This window comes from Bombina bombina, chromosome 4 (assembly GCF_027579735.1).
Source record: "Bombina bombina isolate aBomBom1 chromosome 4, aBomBom1.pri, whole genome shotgun sequence".
In the NCBI taxonomy this organism is placed as follows: domain Eukaryota; kingdom Metazoa; phylum Chordata; class Amphibia; order Anura; family Bombinatoridae; genus Bombina; species Bombina bombina.
The window spans coordinates 738,087,960-738,102,903 of NC_069502.1; the positions used below are offsets into that span (position 1 = coordinate 738,087,960).

At 40.9% G+C, this 14,944-nt stretch overlaps 1 protein-coding gene across 5 annotated transcripts in view; it reads right to left on the reverse strand.

Moving 5' to 3' along the window:
- Window positions 1–14,944, reverse strand: part of TIAM2 (TIAM Rac1 associated GEF 2) — a 645,041-nt gene that overhangs the window by 40,050 nt on the left and 590,047 nt on the right. For all 5 annotated transcript variants that reach the window (XM_053710965.1, XM_053710968.1, XM_053710967.1 and 2 more), the window contains 2 exons: window positions 4,312–4,430; window positions 4,123–4,231 (listed from right to left, as the gene is read on the reverse strand). In XM_053710965.1, coding sequence (XP_053566940.1) covers window positions 4,123–4,231; window positions 4,312–4,430 — 228 coding nt within the window. The remainder of the gene's footprint in view (window positions 1–4,122; window positions 4,232–4,311; window positions 4,431–14,944) is intronic.

Consider the following 14,944-nt stretch of genomic DNA (forward strand, 5'->3'; position numbering starts at 1 on the left):
TCAATCAATTAAAAGGACAGTTTACTCAAAAATGTCTCTATTAAGTTATTTACAAGTATGTCCATTACCCTTATATTGGCATTTTAAATAGTTTATTTAGCCTGTGGTATCCCCACCCATCCTGAAAGTTTTTGACCTTGAAGCCAAGCTGCGTTAACACAGCCAGTAGAAGAAATTACACTCCCAGTGGGTTATAGAAGAGATACAGTAATAACATTTTAATTTTCCATTGTTCTCTCCAAGTATTGGTGATTGGTTTATGGACAGATATAAGATAAAGAAACAGGTATATGTACACAATGTGATAAAGTAATGAAATCGAATTATACCTACAAGCTTAAAAGGGACACTGAACCCATATTTTTTTTCTTTAATGATTCCAATACAGTATGCAATTTTAAGCAACTTTCTAATTTACTCCTATTATCAATTTTTCAGTGTTCTCTTGCTATCTTTAAAAAGCAGGAATGTGATGCATAGGAGAGGGACCATTTTTGTTTGAGAACCTGGGTTAGGCTTGCTTATAGGTGGGTAAATGTCAGCCTCTAATAAGCAAGCGCTATCCATGGTGCTGAACCTAAAATGGGCTGGCTGCTAAGATTTACATTCATAATTTTCAAATAAAGATCGCAAGAGAATGAAGAAAAATTAATAATAGGAGTAAATTAGAAAGTTGCTTAAAATTGCATGCTGTATCTGAATCATGAACAAAAAGATTTGGGTTCAGTGTCTCTTTAACCCATTTTATTAGGTTGTGGCTTAAAAACACAAAATCAGCTCATTCATATACACAAATAAGCCTTAAAAAAGCAAATCTCATACATTTTATACTCTGCAGCTGGTAAATAAAGTAATTGGAAACACATTAAGGGAAAAACAATTTAATAGTATACTGTCCCTTTAAGGAAACTTTAGAAATGCTTTCCATATGGACTTGCTTTATTTTATTTAGCTTTAAATATACAACATACTGCTGCTCTTTATTTTGAGACTTTCCACATAGTATCGTACCTACCCTTTACATTTCCCAGGACCAAAGGAGGACACAAACTCATGGTGTCATAGCAGTATTTGATTCTGGTCTGTCATTTTAGTAGCACTTAAAGGGACAGTCAAGTCCAAAAAAAACTTTCAGGATTCAGATAGGGCATGTAATTTTAAACAACTTTCCAATGTACTTTTATCACCAATTTTGCTTTGTTCTCTTGGTATTCTTAGTTGAAAGCTAAACTTAGGAGGTTCATATGCCAATTTCTTAGACCTTGAAGGCCGCCTCTAATCTAAATGCATTTTGATAGTTTTTCACCACTAGAGGGCATTAGTTCACGTGTTTCATATAGATAACATTGAGCTCATGCACGTGAATTTACCATGGAGACAGCTCTGATTGGCTAAAATACAAGTCTGTCAAAAGAACTGAAATTAGGGGGCAGTCTGCTGAGGCTTAGATGCAAGGTAATTACAGAGGTAAAACGTGTATAATTATAACTGTGTTGGTTATGCAAAACTGGGGAATTGGTAATTAAGGGATTATCTATCTTTTAAAACAACATAAATTCTGGTGTTGACTGTCCCTTTAAAGGGACATAATAATGTGAAACCAACATACTCTATGCTTTAGAGAACATTTTATTATTGTGCTGATGTTTGCACCTAGGTTAAACATAGTTATGCAAAATGGCACATGCGGCTCCTCATGGACTCATTGGTTGTGTCCTGCCCAGAAATGGCAGTGCACTGTGGCTCCCAAGCAATAGCGTAAAAATAGCATTGCTTTAATTCATTACAGAGTTTTATTTTTGCACTCATATGACTGTCTAGCACGTTACATAAAACACAAAATCCCTTTTTATCAAGAACTAAGGAAAATGCAATATTAATACAGAAAGACAATGTATTTTCAGCAGGGCTTTGTGTAAAAGGATGTTTTCACAATTCAAAGTCCTTCATAAAGAGGACCAATGTTTTAGGCTATAGAAAACTAGATATGAGCTCCAGCTACCGAGTTTCTTTAAAAAGGGACCTTTATTGTTTCACTGCAGAGTCCAAAGTATAACAAATTGACAACCTTTCGGGCCTTAAGGGTTGATTGTAGGCCCGATACATTGTTATACTTTGGACTCTGCAGTGAAACAATAAAGGTCCCTTTTTAACCCCTTAACAACGCATGTCGTACAGGGTACGTCGCACACAACCTGGTCTTAAAAGACCAGCGACGTACCCTGTACGACATTAGGGGTTTAAAGCGTCTGGAAGCGATCCTGCTCGCTTCCAGCCACTTTCCGGTTATTGCAGTGATGCCTCGATATCGAGGCATCCTGCAATAACACCCCTTGGCCATCTGATGCAGAGAGAGCCACTCTGTGGCCCTCTCTGCACCGGACATCGATGGCCGGTATCGTTGGTGGGTGGGAGCCGACTTGGGAGGCGGGTGGGCGGCCATCGATGGGCCGGGTAATGTAGAGGAGGGCGGGATCGGGCTGATGGGGGGGTTCGCGCGAGTGTGCACGGGGCGGGAGCTGGTGGGAACCGCTACACTACAGAAAACATTTGGTTATAAAAGTGGGAGAAAGGGGTATTTTAATTAAAAAAAAAAAATTGAAGGTATCTAGGAGGGGGTGGGGGGGAGAGCTACAGAAAAGGGGATTTTTTTTTTAAAAAAGCAACAATTTTATTCTAAACTGGGTACTGGCAGACAGCTGCCAGTAGCCAAGATGGCGCCCATTAAGGCAGAGAGGGAGGGTTAGAGAGCTGTTTGGTGGGGGATCAGTCAGGTTGGGGGCTAAGGGGGGTCCTACACAGCAGCATATGTAAATATGCTTTAAACAAAAAAAAAGCCTAAATATACCTTTTATTTTAGTACTGGCAGAGTTGGTGCCAGTACTTAAGATGGCGGGGACAATTGTGGGGTGGGAGATTGAGCTGTTTGGGAGGGATCAGGGGGTCTGATGTTTCAGGTGGGAGGCTGAGCGCTACACTAAAGCTAAAATTAACCCTGCAAGCTCCCTACAAGCTACCTAATTAACCCCTTCACTGCTAGCCATAATACACGTGTGATGCGCAGCGGCATTTAGCGGCCTTCTAAGTACCAAAAAGCAACGCCAAAGCCATATATGTCTGCTGTTTCTGAACAAAGGGGATCCGAGAGAAGCATTTACAACCCTTTGTGCCATAATTGCACAAGTTGTTTGCAAATAATTTCAGTGAGAAACCTAAAATTGTGAAAAATTTAATTATTTTTTTTTTATTTGATCGCATTTGGCGGTGAAATGGTGGCATGAAATATACCAAAATTGGCCTAGATCAATACTTTGGGTTGTCTTCTAAAAAAAATATATACATGTCAAGGGATATTCAGGGATTCCTGAAAGATATCAGTGTTCCAATGTAACTAGCGCTAATTTTGAAAAAAAGTGGTTTGGAAATAGCAAAGTGCTACTTGTATTTATGGCCCTATAACTTGCAAAAAAATCAAAGAACATGTAAACATTGGGTATTTCTAAACTCAGGACAAAATTTAGAAACTATTCAGCATGGGTGTTTGATGGTGGTTGTAGATGTGTAACAGATTTTGGGGGTCAAAGTTAGAAAAAGTGTGTTTTTTTTCCATTTTATTCTCATATTATATAATTTTTTTTATAGTAAATTATAAGATATGATGAAAATAATGTTATCTTTAGAAAGTCCATTTATTGGCGAGAAAAACGGTATATAATATGTGTGGGTACAGTAAATGAGTAAGAGGAAAATTACAGCTAAACACAAACACCGCAAAAATGTAAAAATAGCCCTGGTCCCAAACGGACAGAAAATGGAAAAGTGATGTGGTCATTAAGGGGTTAAAGAAATTCGGTGGCCGGAAGTCATCTCTATTTTTTGTGTATAATCTGGAAGTGACTGACCCAGGGTTCCATGCCCCACAGAGTGCTGTTTTCCAAACTTTTGGATATTGTATATATAGTGCATAGCCCATGCTCTGCTATAACATACACATTACAGGTGATTTGCCCACCACAAACCAAATGTACTGATTTCACACGCAGTGATTCTTTTGTATCAAGCAGCTTTCAGGGCAGAATCATAGAAAACAAAATCTGCATCATTTATAAAGTAGGTACCTACCAAATACTGTAAGTTCCAGGTCCTTCCTTGCTTTTCCGAGTGAAGGGAAAATATTTAGCCAAGTTACGGTAGAGTAGACCATAAGTTCTCCCATAGAAAGTTCTGTAACCTGAGTAGAGTAAAAACATAATGATACATTCTGTCTATAGTATTGTTGTTAATACACTAGGTATTTTCACCATAGATTACCTCTTTCTCTGTGCCACTCTGTTCTGCAACCAGCTGATCAAACACCGTCCCATAATCCTCATAAATCTTCTGCATCTCATTGATGTGACTGGCAACTTTTTCCATAGCCTTCAGTGCTTCTGAAATATTTACAGATAAATAGTGTCAGGTCTACAGAGATGCGTGAAAAGACTACTCCACAATATTAAAAAAATATATATAATATAATAGCTATTAAAACCTAGAGGGACATAAAAAACTATTTTTTTTCTTTCATGATTCGGAAAGAGCGTGTGATTTTAAACAACTTTGCAATTTACTTCCTTGTCTCATTAGTAGTGAAAAACTTAGGTTCTAGCTGCTGATTGGTGGCTGCAAATATATACCAATAGTCATTGGCTCACCCATGTGTTCAGTTAGAAACCAGTAGTGCATTGCTGCTCCTTCAACAAATGATACCAAGAGAATGAGACAAATTTGATAATAGAAGTAAACTGGAAAGTTGTTTACAATTGTAAGTTCTACATAAATCATGAAAAAAAATGTTTGAGTTTCCTGCCCCTTTAAATACCCCCCCCCCAAAAAAAAAAAAAAACTATATTCCTCATGCATAAGGTTATACTTTCAAAATTAAACGTTCATGGTTCAGACAGAGCATGCAATATTAAGAGACTTTCCAATTATTTATTTTATTAACTTTAATTTTTTTCTTGTGTTTTCTTGAAAAGCATAACTAGTTAGACTGAGATGCAGCAATGCATTACTGGGAGATAGCTGCTGATTGGTGACTACACACATATGCCTCTCGTCATTGGCTCACCAGATGTGTTTAGCTTGGTCAGTGCACTGCGGCTTTGAAGCTAACTTTAACCATTTCAAGGGATAGACACATAGTTAGAGCATTTGATTATTGCACTGTTGTTTGTATATAACACACTAGAAAATGTTATTTTTATACTTTTATGTCCCTTTAATGAAAGGGACATGAAACCCATTTTTTTTTTCTTTCATGATTCAGATAGAGAATACAATTTTAAACAACTTTCTAATTTAGTTCTATTATCTAATGTGTTTTGTTCTTTTCATATCCTTTGTTGAAGGTAGCTGAACACATCGGGTGAGCCAAAAACATAAGGCATATATGTGGAGCCACCAATCAGCAGCTGCTGAGCCTACATAGGTAGCCCGATAAACAAAGGATACACAGAAAACAAAACAAACTAGATAATAAAACTACACTGGGACGTTGTTTGAAAATCCCATGCTCTATCTGAATCATGAAAGAAAGAAATGTTAAATAGGTGTGTTTCATGTCTCTTTAATCCTCACTAGTACCAAATACATGAAAAAAGTAATTTAAAATGGTGACAAATATCAATAAGGTTTAAACCTTTGTTAATGTTTATTATGGATGTTGTAAATTCTGATATATGATTTTTATCACCTGGTAATTTCTTACTATAACCTACTATCAATCTACCTTTTTGTTTAAACTAATATTTAGAAAAGCACAAAATAAATTGCAACTCAGTTTCAATTTCACTTTATGGCATATGGATTTCATTCTGTGATATATGGATTTCATTCTGTGATATATGGATTTCATTCTGTGATATATGGATTTCAGTATATAATAAATGGATTTCGGTATATAGTATATCAATTTCATTATATAATACATATATTTCAGTATATGACATATGGATTTCACTATATAGAATATGCATTTCATTATATGATACACATTTCTCACTGTATGATATAACTGATTCTGTGACGAAAGCTAAAAATAAGCACAGCTGAATTATGTTCCTTACGTCCCCTCATCAGGGATAGGCACAGACAAATGCTGTGGCAGACATTTTCCAAAGTACAGACATTACTGAAGGACACCAAGGTACATTTGAAATTGAAAACATGTTATCGTGCTGGGTGTTATTATACTGATGCAGATACCACTGATCCTATAACCAGCCCTCCTCTGGCTATACCCATGTGCCAGTGTCACTACTGTGTCATTATATAGTGCTGGGTGTTATTATACTGATGTAGATACCACTGATACTATAACCAGCCCTTCTCTGGCTATACCCATGTGCCAGTGTCACTACTGTGTCATTATATAGGGCTGGGTGTTATTATACTGATGCAGATACCACTGATCCTATAACCAGCCCTCGTCTGGCTATACCCATGTGCCAGTGTCACTACTGTGTCGTTATATAGTGCTTGGTGTTATTATACTGATGCAGATACCACTGATACTATAACCAGCCCTTGTCTGGCTATACCCATGTGCCAGTGTCACTACTGTGTCATTATATAGTGCTGGGTGTTATTATACTGATGCAGATACCACTGATCCTATAACCAGCCCTTCTCTGGCTATACCCATGTGCCAGTGTCACTACTGTGTCATTATATAGTGCTGGGTGTTATTATACTGATGCAGATATCACTGATTCTATAACCAGCCCTCCTCTGTATATACCCATGTGCCAGTGTCACTACTGTGTCTTTGTATAGTGCTGGGTGTTATTATACTGATGCAGATACCACTGATCCTATAACCAGCCCACCTCTGGCTATACCCATGTGCCAGTGTCACTACTGTGTCATTATATAGTGCTGGGTGTTATTATACTGATGCAGATATCACTGATTCTATAACCAGCCCTCCTCTGTATATATCCATGTGCCAGTGTCACTACTGTGTCATTGCATTGTGCTGGGTTTTATTATACTGATGCAGATACCACTGATCCTATAACCAGCCCTCGTCTGGCTATGCCCATGAGCCAGTATCACTACTGTGTTATTATATAGTGCTGGGTGTTATTATACTGATGCAGATACCACTGATTCTATAACCAGCCCTCCTCTAGCTATACCCATGAGCCAGTGTCACTACTGTGTCTTTGTATAGAGCTGGGTGTTATTATACTGTTGCAGATACCACTGATCCTATAACCAGCCCTCCTCTGGCTATACCCATGAGCCATTGTCACTACTGTGTCTTTGTATAGTGCTGGGTGTTATTATACTGATGCAGATACCACTGATCCTATAACCAGCCCTCCTCTGGCTATACCCATGAGCCATTGTCACTACTGTGTCTTTGTATAGTGCTGGGTGTTATTATACTGATGCAGATACCACTGATCCTATAACCAGCCCTCCTCTGGCTATACCCATGTGCCAGTGTCACTACTGTGTCATTATATAGTGCTGGGTGTTATTATACTGATGCAGATACCACTGATCCTATAACCAGCCCTCCTCTGGCTATACCCATGAGCCATTGTCACTACTGGGTCGTTGTATAGTGCTGGGTGTTATTATACTGATGCAGATACCACTGATCCTATAACAATCCCTCCTCTGGCTATACCCATGAGCCATTGTCACTACTGGGTCGTTGTATAGTGCTGGGTGTTATTATACTGATGCAGATAACACTGATCCTATAACCAGCCCTCCTCTGGCTATACCCATGAGCCATTGTCACTACTGTGTTATCATATAGTGCTGGGTGTTATTATACTGATATACCCATGAGCCAGTGTCATTGGGTGTTATTATACTGATGCAGATACCACTGATCCTATAACCAGCCCTCCTCTGGCTATACCCATGAGCCATTGTCACTACTGTGTCTTTGTATAGTGCTGGGTGTTATTATACTGATGCAGATACCACTGATCCTATAACCAGCCCTCCTCTGGCTACACCCATGAGCCATTGTCACTACGGTGTCTTTGTATAGTGCTTGGTGTTATTATACTGATGCAGATACCATTGATCCTATAACCAGCCCTCCTCTGGCTATACCCATGAGCCATTGTCACTACTGGGTCGTTGTATAGTGCTGGGTGTCATTATACTGATGCAGATAACACTGATCCTATAACCAGCCCTCCTCTGGCTATACCCATGAGCCATTGTCACTACTGTGTTAATATATAGTGCTGGGTGTTATTATACTGATGCAGATACCACTAATCCTATAACCAGCCCTCCTCTGGCTATACCCATGTGCCAGTGTCACTACTGGGTCGTTGTATAGTGCTGGGTGTCATTATACTGATGCAGATAACACTGATCCTATAACCAGCCCTCCTCTGGCTATACCCATGTGCCAGTGTCACTACTGTGTCATTATATAGTGCTGGGTGTTATTATACTGATGCAGATACCACTGATCCTATAACCAGCCCTCCTCTGGCTATACCCATGAGCCATTGTCACTACTGGGTCGTTGTATAGTGCTGGGTGTTATTATACTGATGCAGATACCACTGATCCTATAACAATCCCTCCTCTGGCTATACCCATGAGCCATTGTCACTACTGGGTCGTTGTATAGTGCTGGGTGTTATTATACTGATGCAGATAACACTGATCCTATAACCAGCCCTCCTCTGGCTATACCCATGAGCCATTGTCACTACTGTGTTATCATATAGTGCTGGGTGTTATTATACTGATATACCCATGAGCCAGTGTCATTGGGTGTTATTATACTGATGCAGATACCACTGATCCTATAACCAGCCCTCCTCTGGCTATACCCATGAGCCATTGTCACTACTGTGTCTTTGTATAGTGCTGGGTGTTATTATACTGATGCAGATACCACTGATCCTATAACCAGCCCTCCTCTGGCTACACCCATGAGCCATTGTCACTACGGTGTCTTTGTATAGTGCTTGGTGTTATTATACTGATGCAGATACCATTGATCCTATAACCAGCCCTCCTCTGGCTATACCCATGAGCCATTGTCACTACTGGGTCGTTGTATAGTGCTGAGTGTCATTATACTGATGCAGATAACACTGATCCTATAACCAGCCCTCCTCTGGCTATACCCATGAGCCATTGTCACTACTGTGTTAATATATAGTGCTGGGTGTTATTATACTGATGCAGATACCACTAATCCTATAACCAGCCCTCCTCTGGCTATACCCATGTGCCAGTGTCACTACTGGGTCGTTGTATAGTGCTGGGTGTCATTATACTGATGCAGATAACACTGATCCTATAACCAGCCCTCCTCTGGCTATACCCATGTGCCAGTGTCACTACTGTGTCTTTGTATAGTGCTGGGTGTTATTATACTGATGCAGATACCACTAATCCTATAACCAGCCCTCCTCTGGCTATACCCATGTGCCAGTGTCACTACTGTGTAATATATAGTGCTGGGTGTTATTATACCGATGCCAACACCATTGATCATATAACCAGCCCTCCTCTGGCTATACCCATGAACCAGTGTCACTACTGTGTTATTATATAGTGCTGGGTGTTCTTATACTGATGCAGATACCACTGATCCTATAACCAGCCCTCCTCTGGCTATACCCATGAGCCAGTGTCACTACTGTGTTATTATATAGTGCTGGGTGTTATTATACTGATGCAGATACCATTGATCCTATAACCAGCCCTCCTCTGGCTATACCCATGTGCCAGTGTCACTACTGTGTCATTATATAGGGCTGGGTGTTATTATACTGATGCAGATACCACTAATTCTATAACCAGCCCTCCTCTGGCTATACCCATGAGCCAGTGTCACTACTGTGTAATATATAGTGCTGGGTGTTACTATACTGATGCAGATACCATTGATCATATAACCAGCCCTCCTCTGGCTATACCCATGTGCCAGTGTCACTACTGTGTCATTATATAGTGCTGGGTGTTACTATACTGATGAAGATACCACTGATCCTATAACCAGCCCTCCTCTGGCTATACCCATGAGCCATTGTCACTACTGTGTCTTTGTATAGTGCTGGGTGTTATTATACTGATGCAGATACCACTGATCCTATAACCAGCCCTCCTCTTGCTATACCCATGTGCCAGTGTCTCTACTGTGTCATTATATAGTGCTGGGTGTTATTATACTGATGCAAATACCACTGATTCTATAACCATCCCTCCTCTTGCTATACCCATGTGGCAGTGTCATTACTGTGCCATTATACTGATGCAGATACCACTGATTCTATAACCATCCCTCCTCTGGCTATACCCATGTGCCAGTGTCACTACTGTGTCATTATATAGTGCTGGGTGTTTTTATACTGATGCAGATACCAATGATCATATAACCAGCCCTCCTCTGGCTATACCCATGTGCCAGTGTCACTACTGTGTCATTATATAGTGCTGAGTGTTATTATACTGATGCAAATACCACTGATTCTATAACCATCCCTCCTCTGGCTATACCCATGTGCCAGTGTCACTACTGTGTCATTGTATAGTGCTGGGTGTTATTATACTGATGCAGATACCACTGATCCTATAACCAGCCCTCCTCTGGCTATACACATGAGCCAGTGTCACTACTGTGTCTTTGTATAGTGCTGGGTGTTATTATACTGATGCAGATACCACTGATCCTATAACCAGCCCTCCTCTTGCTATACCCATGTGCCAGTGTCACTACTGTGTCATTATATAGTGCTGGGTGTTTTTATACTGATGCAGATACCAATGATCATATAACCAGCCCTCCTCTGGCTATACCCATGTGCCAGTGTCACTACTGTGTCATTATATAGTGCTGAGTGTTATTATACTGATGCAAATACCACTGATTCTATAACCATCCCTCCTCTGGCTATACCCATGTGCCAGTGTCACTACTGTGTCATTGTATAGTGCTGGGTGTTATTATACTGATGCAGATACCACTGATCCTATAACCAGCCCTCCTCTGGCTATACACATGAGCCAGTGTCACTACTGTGTCTTTGTATAGTGCTGGGTGTTATTATACTGATGCAGATACCACTGATCCTATAACCAGCCCTCCTCTTGCTATACCCATGTGCCAGTGTCTCTACTGTGTCATTATATAGTGCGGGGTGTTATTATACTGATGCAAATACCACTGATTCTATAACCATCCCTCCTCTTGCTATACCCATGTGGCAGTGTCATTACTGTGCCATTATACTGAAGCAGATACCACTGATTCTATAACCATCCCTCCTCTGGCTATACCCATGTGCCAGTGTCACTACTGTGTTATTATATAGTGCTGGGTGTTATTATACTGATGCAAATACCAATGATCCTATAACCAGCCCTCCTCTGGCTATACCTATGTGCTAGTGTCACTACTGTGTCATTATATAGTGCTGAGTGTTATTATACTGATGCAAATACCACTGATTCTATAACCATCCCTCCTCTGGCTATACCCATGTGCCAGTGTCACTACTGTGTCATTGTATAGTGCTGGGTGTTATTATACTGATGCAGATACCACTGATCCTATAACCAGCCCTCCTCTGGCTATACCCATGTGCCAGTATCACTACTGTGTCATTATATAGTGCTGGGTGTTATTATACTGATGCAGATACCACTGATCCTATAACCAGCCCTCCTCTGGCTATACCCATGAGCCAGTATCACTACTGTGTTATTATATAGTGCTGGGTGTTATTATACTGATGCAGATACCACTGATCCTATAACCAGCCCTCCTCTGGCTATACCCATGTGCCAGTGTCACTACTGTGTCGTTATATAGTGCTTGGTGTTATTATACTGATGCAGATACCACTGATCCTATAACCAGCCCTCCTCTGGCTATAACCATGTGCCAGTGTCACTACTGTGTCTTTGTATAGTGCTGGGTGTTATTATACTGATGCAGATACCACTGATCTTATAACCAGCCCTCCTCTGGCTATACCCATGTGCCAGTGTCACTACTGTGTCTTTGTATAGTGCTGGGTGTTATTATACTGATGCAGATACCACTGATCCTATAACCAGCCCTCCTCTGGCTATACCCATGTGCCAGTGTCACTTCTGTGTCTTTGTATAGTGCTGGGTGTTATTATACTGATGCAGATACCACTGATTCTATAACCAGCCATTCTCTGGCTATAACCATGTGCCAGTGTCACTACTGTGTCATTATATAGTTCTGGGTGTTATTATACTGATGCAGATACCACTGACCCTATAACCAGCCCTCCTCTGGCTATACCCATGAGCCAGTGTCACTACTGTGTCATTATATAGCGCTGGGTGTTATTATACTGATGCAGATACCACTGACCCTATAACCAGCCCTCCTCTGGCTATACCCATGTGCCAGTGTCACTACTGTGTCTTTGTATAGAGCTGAGTGTTATTATACTGATGCAGATATCACTGATCCTATAACCAGCCCTCATCTGGCTATACCCATGAGCCAGTATCACTACTGTGTTATTATATAGTGCTGGGTGTTATTATACTGATGCAGATACCACTGATCCTATAACCAGCCCTCCTCTGGCTATACCCATGTGCCAGTGTCACTACTGTGTCGTTATATAGTGCTTGGTGTTATTATACTGATGCAGATACCACTGATCCTACAACCAGCCCTCCTCTGGCTATACCCATGTGCCAGTGTCACTACTGTGTCTTTGTATAGTGCTGGGTGTTATTATACTGATGCAGATACCACTGATTCTATAACCAGCCCTCCTCTGGCTATACCCATGAGCCAGTGTCACTACTTTGTCATTATATAGGGCTGGGTGTTATTATACTGATGCCGATACCACTGACCCTATAACCAGCCCTCCTCTGGCTATACCCATGAGCCAGTATCACTACTGTGTTATTATATAGTGCTGGGTGTTATTATACTGATGCAGATACCACTGATCCTATAACCAGCCCTCATCTGGCTATACCCATGAGCCAGTATCACTACTGTGTTATTATATAGTGCTGGGTGTTATTATACTGATGCAGATACCACTGATCCTATAACCAGCCCTCCTCTGGCTATACCCATGTGCCAGTGTCACTACTGTGTCGTTATATAGTGCTTGGTGTTATTATACTGATGCAGATACCACTGATCCTATAACCAGCCCTCCTCTGGCTATACCCATGTGCCAGTGTCACTACTGTGTCTTTGTATAGAGCTGGGTGTTATTATACTGATGCAGATACCACTGATACTATAACCAGCCCTTCTCTGGCTATACCCATGTGCCAGTGTCACTACTGTGTCATTATATAGCGCTGGGTGTTATTATACTGATGCAGATACCACTGACCCTATAACCAGCCCTCCTCTGGCTATACCCATGTGCCAGTGTCACTACTGTGTCTTTGTATAGTGCTGGGTGTTATTATACTGATGTAGATACCACTGATCCTATAACCAGCCCTCCTCTGGCTATATCCATGTGCCAGTGTCACTTCTGTGTCTTTGTATAGTGCTGGGTGTTATTATACTGATGCAGATACCACTGATTCTATAACCAGCCATTCTCTGGCTATAACCATGTGCCAGTGTCACTACTGTGTTATTATATAGTGCTTGGTGTTATTATACTGATGCAGATACCACTGATCCTATAACCAGCCCTCCTCTGGCTATACCCATGTGCCAGTGTCACTACTGTGTCATTGTATAGCGCTGGGTGTTATTATACTGATGCAGATACCACTGATCCTATAACCAGCCCTCCTCTGGCTATACCCATGTGCCAGTGTCACTACTGTGTCATTATATAGGGCTGGGTGTTATTATACTGATGCAGATACCACTGATCCTATAACCAGCCCTCATCTGTCTATAGCCATGTGCCAGTGTCACTACTGTGTCATTATATAGTGCTGGGTGTTATTATACTGATGCAGATACCACTGATCCTATAACCAGCCCTTGTCTGGCTATACCCATGTGCCAGTGTCACTACTGTATCATTATATAGCACTGGGTGTTATTATACTGATGCAGATACCACTGACCCTATAACCAGCCCTTGTCTGGCTATACCCATGTGCCAGTGTCACTACTGTGTCATTATATAGGGCTGGGTGTTATTATACTGATGCAGATACCACTGATCCTATAACCAGCCCTCATCTGTCTATACCCATGAGCCAGTGTCACTAATGTATCATTATATAGTGCTGGGTGTTATTATACTGATGCAGATACCACTGATCCTATAACCAGCCCTCCTCTGGCTATACCCATGTGCCAGTGTCACTACTGTGTCGTTATATAGTGCTTGGTGTTATTATACTGATGCAGATACCACTGACCCTATAACCAGCCCTTGTCTGGCTATACGCATGTGCCAGTGTCACTACTGTGTCATTATATAGCGCTGGGTGTTATTATACTGATGCAGATACCACTGATTCTATAACCAGCCCTCCTCTGGCTATACCCATGTGCCAGTGCCACTACTGTGTCATTATATAGCGCTGGGTGTTATTATACTGATGCAGATACCACTGACCCTATAACCAGCCCTTGTCTGGCTATACGCATGTGCCAGTGTCACTACTGTGTCTTTGTATAGAGCTGGGTGTTATTATACAGATACATATCCAGTATTTCACTCAGGCTTTATTTATTCCATATCTTATCACCCAATATCGCTAGCAGTCTCTTGACAAGCCCCTAACTTTATTCACACTACATATTTTTTTTTTATTCCTATTATTTAAATCAGAAAGAAAAGATATACTAAGGTTGTGGCGGACACTGCAAGGGCTAGTCATGGACACCAGTGTCCGTGTACGGACACCTTTCCTATCCTTGCCCGTCATACATACAAATGTTTTTCAGTTACTTTACAATTATTAAAAG